General features: G+C 37.5%; 1 protein-coding gene across 5 annotated transcripts in view; it reads left to right on the top strand.

Moving 5' to 3' along the window:
- guk1a (guanylate kinase 1a) overlaps positions 1-19,424 on the top strand; it is a 22,409-nt gene extending 2,985 nt beyond the window's left edge. For 2 of the 5 annotated variants that reach the window (XM_079613713.1, XM_079613712.1), the window contains exons 2-8: positions 9,554-9,667; positions 11,180-11,221; positions 14,802-14,898; positions 15,105-15,243; positions 15,336-15,420; positions 15,517-15,602; positions 17,801-19,424. In XM_079613713.1, coding sequence (XP_079469839.1) covers positions 9,554-9,667; positions 11,180-11,221; positions 14,802-14,898; positions 15,105-15,243; positions 15,336-15,420; positions 15,517-15,602; positions 17,801-17,836 — 599 coding nt within the window. In that variant the 3' untranslated portion in view covers positions 17,837-19,424. Of the gene's footprint in view, positions 1-5,544; positions 5,739-9,553; positions 9,668-11,179; positions 11,222-14,801; positions 14,899-15,104; positions 15,244-15,335; positions 15,421-15,516; positions 15,603-17,800 lie in introns of those variants that run through there. The other 3 variants (XR_013797767.1, XR_013797766.1, XM_079613714.1) reach the window with 3 other exon arrangements.

Below are 19,424 nucleotides of genomic sequence, written 5' to 3'. Positions count from 1 at the left end.
CCACCCACTTTTTAAGACCAATGATATTGGACCCGCTCTCTTTTGCCGTCTCTAATTCAGCGCATACGTCTGTTCACTCTTCAGTCAAATCCAATGAATGAAACTGCACTCCAACAGCCTTGACTTCCTCGATCCACTCCACCGGCTCATTCAGAGCCACTATTAGCACCTCAGTGTTGTACATTAAACGCTATGCAATAATAACATGGTGTAAATGATTACATTTATTACAATTATTAAATGGATGCCACCTTATTGGGACAATAAAGCCCTTCCTAAACCTACTTCTAACCGATAAACACTTTATTATTAAACGCACGTTACACACTTTATTTCCACGTTTCTAATATTTTGTCGTCAGGTCGCTCACCCCTATGCAAAGGTAAAACTAAAGCGAAAGTTATAATCATTGTGACGTGAAGGAGGAGTAGAATTTGTACATGTGTGAGGTTCTTCGACAGCTAGAGCTTTTCTTCGCGTCTAACGCCTGGTTTCTCAGTGCAGTTCGAGAAGACTTTAAAGGAGAACTCCGGTCAATCGGTCATCGGTCCTGTTTTCGGTCGAAGTCCAAAGTAGTCGATTGTCGAGTTCACGCGCGTGATCTAAGTAACTAAACCTATGCGCTTCAACTCGACAATCGACTACTTTGGACTTCGACCGAAAACAGGAACTAAATACAGGTATGTGCGCTGGCTGATATAACATCATTTTTATTCATATCTTTCACATCTACTGCAGTCAGATTCACTCGTGTTCACTCTGAAGGAATCACTCAACATGGCTGGGCTCTTGTAATGAAACATTAAGGATGTTAAGAGGCTAAAAGCAGGTTTAAAACATGCCCCATTCAAGTCAATAGGGTGCAAATTTTAAAAAGAGGATAACACAGTGTAGGCAACACCGATTTTTGTCGTTGTTCTCTGTATTGACAGCACTCCAAATTTACTAAAAATTGAGCTCAATGTTAAAATTGACCGGAGTTCTCCTTTAAGGTGGCGGATTGATTCCTTCATTGATTTCTGGGTCGATGGAGTTTGAGTATTGAGAAGAACCCACTCGTCTTGTGACCTTGAAGACTTAGACATGGACGATACAGCACACAACACAACATTAAATAGTTGATGAGGAAACAAACACGCAAGGGGTTGCACCATATGACTTGCATTAAAATGTGGATGTCACACGTCGAGCTCATTCATTTGAAGACATCAGTTTGTAATGGAGAGGTTGAAACACTGAATTTAAGAAAAGAGGAAAACAGTTGCACATGTGATAGGCTCATTAGGCTGGAGGAAAGCTTTTTTATATAGTCTGTCAGTATGAGATGTGGCCTGTCTTCTGATCATTGGCGAGTGTTTCCCTGTGATTTACAGCGGTGTTGCAGTTTAATCCAGAGGAGCGTCCAGCTGTAGTGATTTACACCGATGTAGATGGGGCACATTCATTGCTCAGGGTTTGATTGGTTCAGGGTCCCTATTTAATTGAATTATTGAATAAAGAATTTAAATTTAAATAGTAGCACAAGGTGTCATGTTGTGGTTAACTGTGCTTGAAATTGTGTTTTATTATAGGAGAGGGTTTTATTCCAGTAATGCAAAAGAGACATTTTTGCGTTGCATACTTTTTAGGGAATCTGAGGAGGGCTCGCGTCACCTTCGGAGAGACACGAGACGTGAAAAGTGTGAGAACTTGCTTGATTTCACTGCGGATGAACTGTAAACATTCTCTTGTGAGAGCGCTGGCTGATTTTGACACTGAGAAGGAGCTGTTAGGACTTCCAAGCCTATTATCTTCAAGTGCCTTCTGTCCCTCACAGCTGACGTCACTGGAATAACACGCAAGGCCATTTTCAAATCAAAGATGCCATTTTAGGATTTCTCCATTTGGCTGCCTAGTCCTTTTAAATGTACTTCAAAAGTAAAAAGTGACTTATTTTGTAGGGGTTTTTTTCTTTCTTTTTTTTCATTTTTTTTTCAAAAGATTGATTAGCTTAAAGGGATAGTTCACCCAAAAATGGAAATTCTGTCATTAATTACTCACCCACCCATGCAGTGAGCAATTAATGACAGAGTTCAATCTGTTCATCATATAAGCGATCGTCACTCTTCAGAAAATTTGAACTAATCCGCTCAATTCATATGGATTAGTTTTACAATCTCTTTATGAACTTGTTGAAGCATCAAAGCCGTAGTTGTGTAGCTGTCTATGCAGAGTGCAGAAAGCTCTCGGATTTCATCAAACAGATCTTCATTTGAGTTCTGAAGATGAACAAAAGTCTTACAGGTTTGGACCGACATGAGGGTCAGGAACTAATGACAGATCTGATTGTTGTTAAATGTATTTTGTCCCTCACAGCATTGTTTTCATTCTTGCCAAATATGAAGCTACCCTGACTAAGATATATAGGCTAGAGTTCAGTCTGATATTATTATGATTTAAAATATACCATAAACCGGTAATATTAAATAAATAAAATGCAAAAAAAACAGTGTCTTGACGTGTGGTGACTACGTACTGTAGTATATAAATGTACAATATAAAAACTGACCTTGCATGGTGTAGACTTGGCGGAGGTGATTTGTAGAAAAGTGGTGCGGTAACAAATACTACATTAAAGTAAAGTGATTTCAATGAGAATAACCATGAGAGTGTGTGGATTGTGAGTGGCGTAATGGTTAATGGAGAGCCAGACCGGTAACCCAAAGGTTGCAGGTTCGATTCTCAATATCAGCACCTAACCCCCAATCGTCCCCCAGGCGCCACAGCAAGAAATGGTTGCCCATTGCCCCAGGTGTGTGTGTCCACGGTTTACAGTGTGTGTGTGTTCACTACTCCTAATGTGTGTGCACTGATTTGGACGGGTTAAATGCAGAGGACAAATTCCAAGTATGGGTTACTTGGCCTTCACTTGTCACATTCAATGAGAGAATAATGGGTCTCATTCACTAATAATTGATGGAATCCTCCTGATTCACAACACGTGTGTGTGTGTGTGTGTGTGTGTGTGTGTGTGTGTGTGTACATTAGTTTGTTCTTAACCTCGTTCTGATGTTAATGAATTTGGCGTATTCTTAATGAGCGACTGCATGCCCAAGGTTAGTCATTTGGCATAAAACCTGCCCGGACCATCTCCATTTAAAGTTGCTCTGTGACCCGGAAGTTGCAAACGACTTTACTTCAGTGTTTTGACTTGTTTCCAACTTATTTGTTGTGACTTATTTCCTTTTTCCAAACTGACGTCCTCATAGAACGAACGCCATTCCAGAGCAGAAGTAAATTTTCAGATTTTGATTAAAAATTACCACAAAAAAATAAAATTCTGTGTATTAACTTGGACTAGTATAGTTGGTATAGACTAGTAATGTGCGCTAACAAAGTAAATGGGGTCAATTTTGATCAATCATGATGACTTTAAGGGCTTTCCACACAGCCTTTTCTTTACAGCCATTCATCATGACTCTCATGACACTCACGTTACTCTCTCGAAAGACGCCTGAAAGATCCTCAAAGGTGTGCCATCCTCAAAACCAGTTCAAACTCAATAAACATCTTTTCTACAGACCCACAATATATATATATATGTATGTATGTGTGTATATATGAATACATTTTCCTCTTAAAGGAATAGTTCACTTAAAGGGTTAGTTCACCCAAAAATGAAAAGGATGTCTGTAATTACTCATTCTCATGTTGTTGTTCTAACCCCTTAAGACTCGTTCATCTTCAGAACACAAATTAAGATATTTTTTTATTAAGTCTGAGAGCGGTCTCACTCCTCCATAGGCTTCTATGGGATTGAAACTCGCCGGCCCAGAAAAGACATCGTTAAAGTGAGTTCACGTCGTGCAACAGCGCAGCGCTTCTGGGTTGTACGTCAGCAGGCAGGCTCACTATTGGCCGACGCTGGTCATGTGTGTGATGAGTGTGACGTACAACACAGAAGCGCTGCGCTGTTACACTACGTGAACTCACTCAGAGGCCCACACAGAAGAACATGAATAGTGGAATAAAGTCGTTATTTTGGTTTGTTTTTGCTAGAGCTGCACAATATATCGAAATTATCGAAATATTGCAGATGTATATATCGCGATATGCATATCGCAACAGCTTGCAATAACTGGGGTTTTGAACAAAAGACAGAGAAAATCACTCACTGCTCTTGGCTGAATAACTTTTGTAGCTTTAATAAGAATCAGTATTTTATTCATACAGTGTAAACTAAGCAGTGTTTTATTTTTACATTTGATTATTCAGTTTCTGTTGTTAAATAACACTAATGTAGGCCTCCCGGAAACCCTAAACCCCGTTGTTTACACTGATGTTAAAATAACACTTTTTATGCTACAGTAAAACGCTAATGTTCACTTTCAGAAGCTGTAGGGATGTTTTCTTGTCAAAAAAAAGAAAGCATGTGAAACACATAATTTTAAATATATTTTAAAGATAATTTAAGTTTATTTTACTCACTTTAAGCATTATCGTATCACATATCGAATATCGCATTATTTAAGGAGTTATCGCATATCGCATTTTTTCTTCAATATTGTGCAGTTCTAGTTTTTGCGCACAAAAAGTATTCTCGTCGCTTGATAAACTTAAGGTTGAGCCTCTGTTGTCACTTGGACTATTTTAACGATGTCTTTACTAACTTTCTGGCCCGGCGTGTTTCAATCCCATAGAAGCCAATGGAGGAGTGAGACCGCTCTCAGATTTAATCAAAAATATCTTAATTTGTGTTCCGAAGATGAACGAAAGTCTTACAGGGTTAGAACAACAACATGAGGGTGAGTAATTGCTGACATACTTTTAATTTTTGGGTGAACTAACCCTTTAAAAATTAACATTCTGTCATCATTCACTCACTCCCTCATGTTGTTTCAAACCTGTATGAATAAACGGTAACCAAACAGTTGATGGACACCATTGACTTCCATAGTATTATCTTTTCCTAATATGGAAGTCAATGGGTCCATCAACCGTTTGGTTACCAACATTCTTCTAAATATCTTCTTTAGTGTTCGACAGAAGAAAGAAATTCATACAGGTTTGAAACAACTTGAAGATGAGTGAATGTTGACAGAATTTAAATTAAGCAAAATATTCATTTAAAATGATTATGAGCCCAGCCAGAGATTGATTTGTTTGTGAAAACATTTGTACATATAGCCTATTTCACACATGAATCAATACATGTGTACCAATGATAATTAACAAAAAATAGTGTATGGTAATGAAAACTTTGGGGAAGGTGTAGTTTAATTGTCAAGAAAAATATAAATGAAAAAAAAAAAAAGATATCCGAAATGTCCAAATAGACATAAAAAAATGTACATTTCTTTATTAAGAATAATTTTTCTTTTGATTTTAAAATGACTTAAATGCTGCCCTGGACATGTTTTTGTGACATTCATATAGCTAAAATATATCATTTGAATTTTATTTAAATTTGAATACTTCAGTAGATTAATGGGAAGTTCTCTCAACTCGAATGTTGGCGCTGTAGTTTGTGTTGTCGTAAGTACTGGGCAGATGTGTTTCTGAGTCAGTCTGGTGTAATGTTGATACCATGGCAGTCACTCGTGTAAAGAAGGCTGGGTTGTTTGACGGGTTTGGCTTCCAGTGAGCTGATTGGAGCAGGATATTATCAGAAAGCACACACACACACACACACACACACGCGCGCGTTCAGATCAGATTGAGTGATTGTGAGCGTTGAGTCTTTTGCACATTTGAGCAAGGTAAGCAATATAAACACAGAGCTTGAATTGTGATGTAAATTGACTTATTGTTATTATTAATGTATTGAAATATTGTTTTAATGCTTAAATATAAATCCTGTAAGCCTTAAGAGAGCAGTTTAATGAACATTACATAATTGACATTATCATTAACATGTCAGCTGCTCTAGTGTTTCTTTTGCTAACATTAGTTTACATGAACTAAGAATGCCTACAGCATTTATTAATCTTAATGTTAACATTTACTAATACATTATTAAAATCAAAAGTTGTATTAGTTAACATGAATTATTAATACACTGAATTAACATGAATGGACAATGAACATCTGCACTTTTATCAACTATCATCAACAAAGATTAATATTAATACATTAACTAATGTTAACAAATGAAAGCTTATTGTAGTGTTATTGAATTTTCTACTTCAAAGTGCAATGGGAAGTCAAACTAACTTAATTTAACATTTTCTTATATTGAAATAGTTTATTGCCTAATCTTTAACATTTCATCAAGCTCTTAATTCACCCAAAAATGTTGGTAATCAATCAGACAGTTGACTAGCCATTGACTTCCATAGAAGGAAAACAAATAGGAAGTCAATGGCTTCTGCCAACTGTTTGATTTCCAACATTTTTTTACATTTATGTTTGGAACAACTTTGGCTTTGTCTTCTCTTGGAATATGTGTAGGTCAGGTTTTTCCTGTCAGTCATCATTCGAACAGAACACACTTACACATGGGGAAACACTGACTGTTTGGTCAATATATAATTTAAAGGACAAGTTCGGTATTTTACACTTAAAGCCCTGATTACAGATCGTATCTGATGAAATATAACGGTTAAGATTAAAATTTGGACACATGCTCCTGTCCCGAGAATTTTAGTTTTATTTAGCTTTCCCCCCCCACCCCCACAATGGTTGTCTATGTGCACTGGCAGATTCCTTCCTAAAACACATTAAACTTTCGTTTACAAAGACGTGAAACTCACCGAGTGGTCAGGGGTGTTCACTGATATGATCCCAAAAAAAAAACGCTGAAAAAGATGCTTTCCAACAGGTTTTATCGTAGTGTTTGTCCACCTCCATTGACTTGTATTGAATGTGCTGTGTGAGGTACGTTATTCCTCCGCCGCTTCTTCTTCTGCTTCTTTTGTGTATTAAATGAAATGCCAGCGGTTTGCTTGCAATTGGCAAAGGTGCATTATCGCCACCAACTGGTGTCTATTATTCAAGCTCTCAACGGAAGAATCTGGGTGTGACGCGTTTGGCAAAATAGGTCCACAAACGCTAAATAAACCTAAAATTCTCGGGACAGGAGCATGTGTCCAAATTTTAATCTTAACCGTTCTATTTCATCAGATACGGTCTGTAAACAGGGCTTTAAGTGTAAAATACCGAACTTGTCCTTTAATAATTTTGCCTGATATGGGGATGATTAGGAGGCCATGATGGACGGAGACCAAGGGGCAAATTTGGCCAGGTTTCCTGGGGTTTTGAATGACCACAGAGAGTCAGGTCCTCAGTTTAACGTCACATCCAAAGGACGGCGCTCTTTGACTGTATAGTGTCCCGTCACTACACTGGGGCGTTAGGACCCACACAGACCACAGGGTGAGCGCCCCCTGCTGGCCTCACTAACACCTCTTCCAGCAGCAACCTGGTTTTCCCAGGAGTCTCCCATCCAGGTACTGACCCGGCTCAGCCCTGCTTAGCTTCAGTGGGCGACCGGTCTTGGGCTACAGGGTGATACGGCTGCTGGCTGGTTTTAGATCATTTGATTTTCTTAATTGCGTTTTAAAATAGAAAATTCTCAATATAACTCGAATGGGTTGTGCATTTTATCATTGGCGCCGGGATAGGAACGGCTCACGCAAATCGTATCACATTTTTGGAGCGCGCTGGTGAAATCTTGCACCGTATACAGTGATTCGTGCAAAATTAAATAAACTGAGCTGTTTTAGTCAAATTGCTGTGATAATTGGTCCATTCAGTTTGGAGGGGAACTTGGGTTTCATTCACACTGTCAGTCCAAATCCGATTATTTGTGTATCCGATTGGAATCCGATCTAAAGCCTCGTTCAGACTGTCAGTCCATATCCGATGTCCGTGCATATCCAGTTGAAGTCCGATCAGATTTAGCAAGTGTGAACAGCAAAAAATCATGTTGTAAATAAGACATCTGCTTTGCAAACCCCTCCATGTTGTTGATGTTGTTGTTGTTGTTGGCGTTTGCCATCAAAACCAATGGAGATATTCTGGTAAACGAAAGTGCCACAGGACATACACATCGGATCTGAACAGTTGCCATACACACTGTGGACAGTCAATCATTTTAGATCAGATACACTTTTAATCTGATTTGGACCGACAGTGTGAAGATTTTGATTATTGGGGAGGTTACCTCCCTCCAGAAACATGGCACAATACAGGATCTGTAATTTTCCACTGTCGTAGTAATTAAAAAGTCCTTGGTGAATTGGCTCATCTGAAACTCATTAGCTGCGTTCAGAGCTAGCGAGCTGTTGTGCTTCAGTCCTGTTGGAACATGTTGAGACGGGGTTTTGGCATAAACAAGTCACTACACTACCGGACAAAAGATTGGAATAATTAACTTTTTGTATAAATAAATATATATGTTTTTGAAAGAAGTTTCTAATGTTCACCAAGGTTGCATTTATTTGGTAATATTGTGAATTGGAAATATTATTACAATTTAAAATAATTATTTTCTATTTTAATTCATTTAAAGGTGGATTGTGTAATATTTAGGAGGATATGTTGACAAAAATTCAATATCAATATCATATACATAACTGTTTTCAGTGGTGTTGTTTAAAGACCTAATGAACCGGTATGTTTTTATTACCTTAGAACGAGCCGTTTCTCTCTACACACACCGCGGGTCCTGAACGGACAAATGCGCTTCGTCGCTATGTTGTTCTTCGTGCAAAGAAGCTTACTAAAGTCAGCGAGTAAAACACTGACACAATGATGAACAATACAATAATATTCACAATAACATATAATTTTACTGAATAATTAAGTAAACTTAATTTAGTAATCATTGTATCATTGTAAAGAAACCTCATTACTTATCTGGCTACTCTGCTGTCTCAGACGACGACATCACTTCCTGTCGGGCACCGTAACTTCTATTGGTTGCAAAAACCTCACCGCTAGATGCCGCTAAAAACTACACACTGCACCTTTAAAATGTAATTTACTATTTATGATGGAAAGCTGAATTTTCAGCATCAATACTCCAGTCTTCAGTGTCACATGATCCTTCAGAAATACAGAAATTTCTGAAATTATGATTTGATGCTCAAAAACACTTCTGATTATAATCAATGATGAAAGCAGTCTTTGCTGTTCTTGATAGTTTCTTTCAAGGTCTTGATTTTAAGGTAAAAATGGAATATTGTCCTAAAATAGATTGATTTGATGGAAAATCTTTGTAATTTTGAATAATAATAATTCATTACATTTATATAGCGCTTTTCTTGACACTCAAAGCGCTTTACATAGAAGGGGGAATCTTTTCAACCACCACCCATTTGCAATGTAAATGTCTTAAAGGGAAAATGAAAGCGAAAGTTTCTCCCTATTGTAGACCTTTAGTATTTATTGCTCAAAGCTCAGATCATTACAAAGAGTGACGTTTCGTCTTTTGTTTACGAAGGATCTTTAGTTCCGTAAAGAGTTCGACTGATTCATTCTTGTGTGAATGTGACTTTAATCTGAAAGTGCATTTGTTCTTGAAGATTTCTGAAAGGCTCTTTCTTCCTCTCTGTCTGTGGTGTGTTTGCAGCGATGGCTGGACCGAGGCCTGTGGTGATGAGTGGACCCTCCGGGGCTGGGAAGAGCACTCTGCTGAAGAAACTGCTCAAGGAGTTCGATGGTGTATTTGGCTTCAGCGTATCCCGTAAGTCACATACTATAATACAGGTGAAACTCTGGTGAAAAATTAGAATATCTTGTAAAAGTTAATTTATTTCAGTAATTCAACTTAAAAGGTGAAACTAATATATTATATAGACTCATTACATGCAAAGTGAGATATTTCAAGCCTTTATTTGTTATAATTTTGATGATTATGGCAGATTATGAAAACCCCAAATTCAAAATTAGAATATTGTGAAAAGGTTTTCATAAGCTGTAAGTCATAATCATCAAAATTATAACAAATAAAGGCTTGAAATATCTCACTTTGCATGTAATGAGTCTATATATTATATTAGTTTCACCTTTTAAGTTGAATTACTCATGGGCGTCAGTTTGGTTTGAAATGTGCTGGGGACAGAGACGCGCATTCGGAAGTGCATTTTCACAAGTGCTGGGGACAATGACGCATTCATGTTTTTTTCTCTTTCGCACAGGTCATGTTGTGAAAGACGATGTCCTGTAGCTTACTAATGTAAATAAACAAAAATGGATACAAAAATGTGATGTCCGACTCGCTTCATAAAGCCTTAAGTTTTCTAAAAGCATTGGACATATGACCCACTATTCTACTTATTACTATATAGTCAATTATTTTATCTCTTAAAACTCGTCTTTGATCACCAAAATGACTTATTTAAGAAAAAAAATCCTGTGAAAAAAATTTCTTCATGCCTTAAAATAGTTTGAATGTAACTCTGCACCCTTACTTTATTTAGTATATGTGATCCATGAATATGCAACTTAGCCTCGCTTCCACTCACACCGGCATTAATATGCAAACTAGCCCCGCCTCCAGTCACTCACACCAGTTCAGAATACTTGATCCACTCTGTCAACATTTTACTCAAGTTTTTGCATTTTACTCTGCAGCACAAGGATATCGCTCTTTACAATGTCGGACACATAACAGTAATTAATATGATTAGCTTTTTGCTTGACTACGTTATCAAACAGCTAATAATGTGTTGCTAATGTTACACAACCCATGTTCACCATCTCAGAGTCAGACAGCTGCCTTATAACAATCAGCATCAGAAACACAGAACGTCAGTGGAGAAAGGCATATAGTTCATCATAACACCGTAATATACATCATATACACAATTCACCCGCTATATTGATAAATGTACCAGATTTTTTCATATCAACACAAAAATATACCTGGATAATCTGGTTCTCTTGAGACTCCTCTGCTTCGCAGCATAGTTATGATGATATGCTAAAGCCGGCCACACGTTGACCTGATTGGTTACAAGGTAGTGTGTGACGTCAGAAACATCAGCGATTTCATACTGTGTTTTTGAGACTGTCTTTGGTTCACTGCAGTTTTAAGGAGAAAATACTCACCAATTGTGTTGACTTATGAATTAGCACATGGTTTGTCTGAAAGCATATTAAAAACACCACATTGACATATAAACAACATTTAAAAACTTGGCTTTCACCTCAGGGGGACTTTACATTTTCTTAATTAAGATTGGTCTTTTTCCAGATACAACGCGAAGCCCCCGTCCAGGGGAGGAGAACGGCAAAGGTTAGGCTTTTGATCTTGAGTGGTAAAGAGAACAATGTTTTTCTGAAAATATCATTACATAAAAATATCTAGTTATTTCAGTTGGTAGTCAAACAGAATCAAATCTTAAAGTGCCCCTATTACGCTCTTTCAAATATTACCTCATGCAGTGTGTAATAAAGCTGTTTGTAAATGTGAACTGTCTGCAAAGTTGTAAAGTTGAAAGTGGACGATAAATAAAGTTATTGTCTCCCAAAAGAAAGATTCGACTGAACCGCCTAAACGAGTCCCAGTCTCACTTCCGTGACCTTCATACGTAACGCAGCAACACGTTAGCGTAATGCCCGTCTGATGCTGGTTCGTGTTGTATGTCGAGAAGACGATGTTTTCTGCTCTGAAGAGTAAGTGGTTAATATTACCACAGCGATACAACAGTATAACCATTACTTCTCAAATCTTCATGAGGTCTAAATGTGATTTACAAAACGCATTAAAGATAAGTCAGTACCCACTTTAATTGGACCAATTTGTTCCTCAGAATCAAAACTAGGGCTGAACGATTAATTGCGAAATTAATGTAAACAGTCAGTTATGTCTTAAGGTATTAAACATCTTATATTTTAAAAGAGATCTGTGCATTAGTGTGAAGCAGCTTATCGTATCTAAACTGAGAAAGAAAAATCACTTAATCACAGCTCTTGAATGGAAAACATTCAGACTACTCTTAAATACTGAAAGCACTCTTTGTTTATTGCTTGTAATGTTTTTTCACCTCTTTGTTATTGATAACTTTTGTTTTGAAGCTATTCGTTTATATAGCCTATTTAAAATAACATGTAACTGTATTAATTTCGTTTTTTAATGTGTAATTATTTTTAAAAGTAGCCTACTTATAATTACATATGTAATTAAATAAATATTTAAAGTTTTATTAATAAGATTAATTAATAAATAAAAAAAGTTGATCGGCTCATGAGGTGCCTAAAGATTCCCATCCATATTTTACAATGATTTATTGCTTGTGTTTGTTGAATAATATAAAAGATAAAGAGCTTAGAAAATAATCGCGTATTAAACCGCAATCGCAATATTGGTAAAAATAATCGCAATTAGATTATTTTCCAAAATCGTTCAGCCCTAATCACAACCTGTAAGCATGATTAACTATTGATTTATGTATTTTCTACCAGGTGTTCAAAATGCGTAGTTTTGTGTTTTATTTGTGTTGGTCTCCTGCTAACTCCCGTTATCACTGTCTTACTGCAATACTGCTGCTGATCAGTTGTGGGCCACTGTTACCTAAAACTGTATATTATTGCAGATTGTATGTCGTTCTTACTTCTTTGAGTAAAGATAAAGGATGAGCAAGATTTGTTTTATAAACTTTAGTTACATCAGTTTTTCATATTAGTGCTCGGCTAACGTACGCGCTGTTATTGATTCAGTTCCCGCATGTTCACTGCAATAAATGAGAAAAATACACATTGGTTTGTCGATGGACATACACTTGTTATGTGGATGGTGAGGAATTATAGCTGCAACATCTCATAATGTACCTCAAACTGAGTAAAGTTAGTGTATGTATCACTGAGGAAACGTCCTGCTCGAGTCGTCCTTGCGATGGAGGTTCTGGTTGAATAACTATTTCTTCCAATGTTTCATCATCGGACTCATGCTTGGATTGATCAAATAAAATTGACGCCATCGTTACGGTCTTTACCGTTCAATCGCTGAATTTTAGGAAGCCTCTGGAGCTGAAGTTTATGGCAATGGCCGTTTCGTTTCTGACGCGCTGTAAGTGGTCGACCAATCACAGCAGACTGGGCTGTGATTGGTCAATCAAATTGGTCAATCTCTGGGCTGTGACTGGCCAATCAGAGCAGAGTAGCTCGTGGAAAGGAGGGATTTAGAGAGACTGAAGCATCGGATGAGTCGTTTGAGAATCATTGAACGTGGTGATGTGAATTGTCGGGCTGCAACAACGAATCGATAAAATCGATAAAAATCGATTATCAAAATAGTTGGCAACGAATTTCATTATCGATTCGTTGTGTCGCGCGACACGGAGATGTTTAAAAACAAAAAATGTAAAAAAAAAATTATTTGAGCGCAGAGCTATGAGGCGCCGGACAGGACAAAAGCGAAGCAAACTCCGCGAGCGACACTGCGCTTGTGCATGTGCATGTGACACGCGTGCATGTGTTTGCGCCGCGAGTGTGTCTGCACGCGTAAGAGAGACCGAGAGCGCGCGATATAGAGTGTGTTTGCGCGCGAGTGTGTCTGTGCGGGAGAGAGACCGAGTGCCTCTGAGAGCGCGCGATAGAGACCGAGTCTATTTGCGCGCAAGAGAGACCGAGTGTGTCCGAGCAGCACTGATTTTTTCATTCTTTACTCTAAGTCTAAATGACTCAGAGAAACTTCACTATATGCTCGGAAAGGATGAGCTGCAAAATACACACCATACGAGGTGGTCAATCCATTGTATTTTTTTGTGAGTGTGTGCGTCTATGAGTGTGAGAATTTGTGCGTCTGTGAGTGTAGTGTGGAGAACAAGTTCTGACGTTTAAACAAATCCTGTTAATTTTTCTGATTTGTATTTTTCTTTATTTTTTAAAAATTATTTATTGTTCTGACAGCTCAGGTCCCTTAAAGGTAGGGTAGGTCAGAATTGTCTAAAAAAACTTTTATTCAAATTTGTTTAAACTCTTTATATACCAATACACTTGCGCAAGCCAAACACTTGTTTCGTCCCGGTAGGAATTAATGAGCTGTGTTTATTGTAGATTAAATACACTACAGTCACTCAATTTTTATACTCTCTTTTTCAAAGTACTTACATTTTAATTATGTATTGGTATATAAAGACAGTTTAAGCCAATTTGAAAAAAAGTTCTTTAGACAATTCTTACCTACCCAACCTTTAAACAAAAATATACATCTTTTTGTGCACTTTATTTAAAAAAAAAGTCCTATATATTTGGCAGATGTAAAGCATACATGTGTATGTTTTTTGTGTTAGTCAATTAAAAAATTTTTTATTACTTTAACAGCTCAGGGATGTTCAAGGAGCAACCTGTTTGTGCACTTTCTGAAGATTTTTTTTGCACTGTGAATTTGCACTGTCAGTTCTGTTTTTGAATAAAGGGTTGGAAATGAATGCTTTTTTATTTTTATCCAATTAATCGAAAAAATAATCGACAGATTAATCGATTATTAAAATAATCGTTAGTTGCAGCCCTAGTGAATTGTATATTATGCATGCAAACCTCTTGTAGGAGACTCCAAAACAACATTAGGAACCTTTAAAATAGCATAATAGAGGCACTTTAAAGTCGGCATGAAGTGGAAGTTGTGCAAGTCTTTTCTTCTCTATTCCCAAATTGTCTGATGCAGTGATGAGCCAAAAACATGGGTCAGCAGATATGTGCTTAAATGAAGCATCAAATATATGCTTTCCAAATGTGTGCTTTCAGTTGCATGTTTTAATTGGTATTCTGGCTTATTAAATAATAGCAACATCATTTGAAATATATATATATTTTTTTTGAAAGTCAGTCGATGAGTGACGTATCTTCTGAAAAAAATCTTCTTTTTCTTTCAGATTATCATTACGTGACCAGGGAAGTTATGCAGGCGGCAATAGCAAATGGTGAATTTGTTGAAAATGCCGAATTTTCAGGGAACATGTACGGAACAAGGTACATCCCTCTGGAAAGTCTTGTTTGAAGGCACATTTAACCGACATCCTTCTTTTGAAACCACTGATACAATCCCACTGATAAGTGCTTGTTCTTATTGAATGGTCTATGACTTAACACGCTTATCCTCACATTCAAACTTTAGAAATATGTATGCAGAAATATTTCTGTAATTATAACTAACCTCACTTTTGCCCTCTTCACAGTAAAGCAGCTGTACAGGCTGTTCAGGCCAAAAATCTGATTTGCATTTTGGACATTGACATGCAGGGAGTGAAGAACATCAAGAGGACTGATCTCAACCCCATCTATGTGTCCATCCAGGCCCCGTCAATGGACATCCTGGTGAGAAATACTTTAAATGAGCGCTCTCTCCCCAAATATTATGTTTACATGTTTTTGTTGTAATCTCAAATGTATAACTTTATTCATTTTAGGAAAAAAGATTAAGGGATAGAAAAACTGAATCTGAGGAAAGTCTTCAAAAACGTTTACATGCAGCCAAAGTGGACGTGGAAATAAGTAGGTATCCGTTCCTATACGAATACTCTTGAATAAAATGCTGCAGTTTTTTGACATGTAGAATAGCATGCTAAACGTTATTCATCCATCTTTCAGGTAAAGAGCCTGGATTATTTGATGCGATCATTATCAATGACGATCTTGACGCAGCGTATGGGAAATTAAAAGATACTCTTCTCGAGGTAAGATTTTCCAGTCTAAATGTTCATCACTCGGAGTCTAATGGTATGAAATTTTATCGGTCACGGCACAAACATTTTCACAAATATTTCACAGATTTAGGGTGCATTGCTAATAACTATTTGAATAATATAATTTTTATATTAACCCGCCTATAGGTAATGTGCGCCTATAGGCGGGTCCAAAACGAGCGTACACTTTGTCCCGTAGATGGTAAGCTCGTGCGCGAGATCCGTTTCCTCGCTAGAGAAGCGTTCAGTTTTTCCGTCATGTAAATAGCGAATCCGCCATGACGCGAGCATAACTGGCTTTTAAAGAAAATGGGAGATGAGACTGGTTGGTTTATTACACGTAAAGCCCAAAACACACCCATTACTCATTAAGAGAATAAGGACAACCCTTTTACCCGACCAGTTACAACCCCAACCCGACCATTTTTCCCGTCGTGAAACTAGCAAAAGTGGATTGTGCACTTGCATCCTGCGCTTTAGATCATGCACTTAGATCGTTAAAAAAATTTGTTACATTTATATAGCGCTTTTCCACCTCTCCTCAACCACCACCAATGTGCAGCATCACCTGGATGATGCGACGGCAGCCATATTGCGCCAGAACGCCCACCACACACCAGCTTACTGGTGGAGAGGAGACCAATTATTATTATATATATATATATATAGAGAGAGAGAGAGGGATGATTAGGAGGCCATGTTGGACAGAGACCAAAGGGCAAATTTGGCCAGGATGCCGGGGTTACACCCCTACTCTTTCGAAATACATTTTTTGTGACCACAGAGAGTCAGGACCTCGGTTTACCGTCTCATCCGTAGGATCCGGAGTCTCCCATCCAGGTACTGACCCGGCTCAACCCTGCTTAGCTTCAGTGGGCGACAGGGTGATAAAGGGCTTAAATCTCCTACCTTCACCCAGGTTTCGGTAATAAACGTGATCTGGCTGCTGGCCATAATGGAGCCCTTAGAGACATTTAAGTTATAACCAATTCTTTAACTTGTATTACCTTCAGGATTACTAAAGTATTAATCATCATCAACTTTATTTTGGATTTCTTTGAAACGCTCTCAATCAGATTTGCTCTAAATCCAATTGCATAATTTAGCAAAAAATATGTATTATTTTTATAGAACATTATTAATAATAATAATTATTATATTAGTATTATGACAATTTATTTCCATAGAACTTTCATGGGTTGTCAAAAAAGTTGACGGTACCAGCATTTCTGCAGCACCGGGTATATCCGGTACCCGCTGATACCCGCTTTCAAACTCTCAGGTTCGTGTTTGTTTCTCTGAGCCTCACAGGTTTCTATTTACAGCGTGTTATACAAGCGTAGAAAAAAGTCTCATTGTAGCCAATCACAATCATATCTGTTGCGCATGTACGCAATAGCCAATCAGAGGTGCTAGTACACGAGTCAGAATCCACTCAACACTGCTGAAAACGCACAAGGTTTTGTTTTGTTCAACGCGAGTCCTTTCCTTATAACCAACGAAGTGTACGTAAACAAGAGATCGTACAAACGCGAGAGTGCAGAATTCAGCTTTAGAGATTTGACAGCCGTAGTGATTATAAAGGGGGCTCTTCTCTTGCTTTCTGTTCATTACACCCATTCACAATCTGAAGGTTTTCATGCTGCTCGCATCGGTACACTGTAAAGTTTCTGGATTGACAACTGTATTTAAATATGCGTTTGCAATAAATATGCAATTGATAAAAACAATTGTCGCATCTTGACTCGTCCATTGGTTAAGTACAAAATTTAGATTGAGAACCGGTATTGGTACTGATTACTGTAATTTTGGGGCCGTGACAACCCTAGTACTTTCTATCTTCTGTGTTTTGTAACTACATCACCTTAAATGAAAGTGTTACCGTGGTTCCTGCTGCCGTCTATAACGGCCATCCAACCACCAAACCCTAACCACACTGGGACTGGGGGATTCTGGGTTGAGTGACAGTTAAATGAATGGAGAATTTAGACATTGAACATAATTGAATGTATAATAATGGAAATCTAATTCATAGATTTCAAATCCCAGTGGACTGCAAAATCACCATACCGATACATCCTTTTACCTCATTTAAAAACCCCTCTCGTGTCTTCCTTCATCTGTATAACTAGGTGTTTTACCTTTGGAAAATATTTCACTTCCACTCAAGTCTTCTCTTCCGTTAACAGGAAATCCAAAAGGTCAGAGACACCAACAAATCCTAGAAGAGAACACACTTGCCAACAACAGCGACCTCTCTATCCTCTTCCAACTCCTAAAGTTTCAGATCTGCACATTCCTCCCAGGGAAGACTTTAAAAAGTTCGGTCAATACTCCAACAAAGCTGAATGTAAAATATATTCATGACTAAAAAGGTGCAGACTACTATATTCCATGTTCTGTATATTATTTTGACCAAGTATGTTACTTCATTTCAGGGCTAAAGCCAAGAAACACTCTAAAACTCTCAACGCTTGGTCTTTGAGACAGTTTCTGTTTTTATTTTGTATAATGAAGGAAGATGGATATATCTTGGCTATATTGATTGCTTTATCTATTTGGTGTTGATGTGTCGAACGAGCATGTTCACTAACTTATTGTTTTCCCTTGTATGATAACTTGCAGTTGTGTCTTAGTTGCTGCTGTATACACATTGGATAAGCAGCTTTCTGTTTGCGATATTGAAACATTCTGGCCCTCATCTCTACATATAGTGTGTTACGTCTGCTTTTATCAATACGATAGCATCTGGACATCTCACTTTGCAAAAGTCAAGCAAAGCTTCTTAACTAATTCTGAAAAAATGGTAATGGTTGCTTCTCATATGCTGGTGTCTTGAACTGCATAATCCCGTTTCACAGACACAATACATGCATATTGCTCATATCAGAGTGAGATGTTGAGGAAACATCGGTGTGGTTTCAGACTTGTAGTGTAAGGCAGCTCATAAACACAGCCACAGTAAGTTTAGGACACACTTTTAGTCTTATACAGCGGGTCTTTAACAGATGTTCAGATTGCTCCAGCTCTTCTAATCTGTCCGTCAAAACACAATCATTTTAAAATCTGAAACCACAGAATAATTTGTCTTGTCGATTGGTTTACACCCTCGTTTATTAGCAGTCGAAACATTTATTTTTTTTAACTGATTTTTACATGAGTAAATACATTGATAGACATTTTTCTTTCCTTCCCATATGTCAAATATCATGAACTAAGTGGTTCCAGTTTACCTGATATAATGTTATAACATAATAGTTTTCTTGTATTTCTATTTCTTCTGTCGAGCACATACACTGTGACTACAGTTCAGCAGAAGTGTGTATTCGTTTCTCCCAAACCTTCAAAGTACTCTGTGTGATCCATCGAGTGTGAAAACAATGCAATATAATGTAAATTGTGGTGTATACACATTCATGAAGATTATCAAATGGGGAAAAAGGTTTTCTTAAAATGGCACATTTTTAAAGAATTGAAGGAAACCACATGACCAGACGCCTGCTGTTTATGAAATCCTGTGTATGGTGCAAAACAACTGCTAAAAATTGGGTTTTTGCATATACAAGGTGACAGATTATTGTTTTTTATGTCTCTAGGGTCTTACAAAACTGCAGAACCTATTTCAGTTTTATTTTATTCCTTGGTGCGTCTTAAACATTTTGTTGAAAGAGACCTGTCAAACATTTGTGCCGTGTATGAAATCTGAGAATGCTTTTGATGTCTCAAATGTATAAACCAAATGTCACTCTTTTCTATTTTATTCGAAATCTTTGTACATGTATCGTGCAGGTGTAATAAAACTACACTATTACA

The sequence above is a fragment of the Phoxinus phoxinus genome (genome assembly GCF_949152265.1).
Source record: "Phoxinus phoxinus genome assembly, chromosome: 5".
Classification (NCBI taxonomy): domain Eukaryota; kingdom Metazoa; phylum Chordata; class Actinopteri; order Cypriniformes; family Leuciscidae; genus Phoxinus; species Phoxinus phoxinus.
This window is presented reverse-complemented; position numbering and strand designations above follow the sequence as displayed.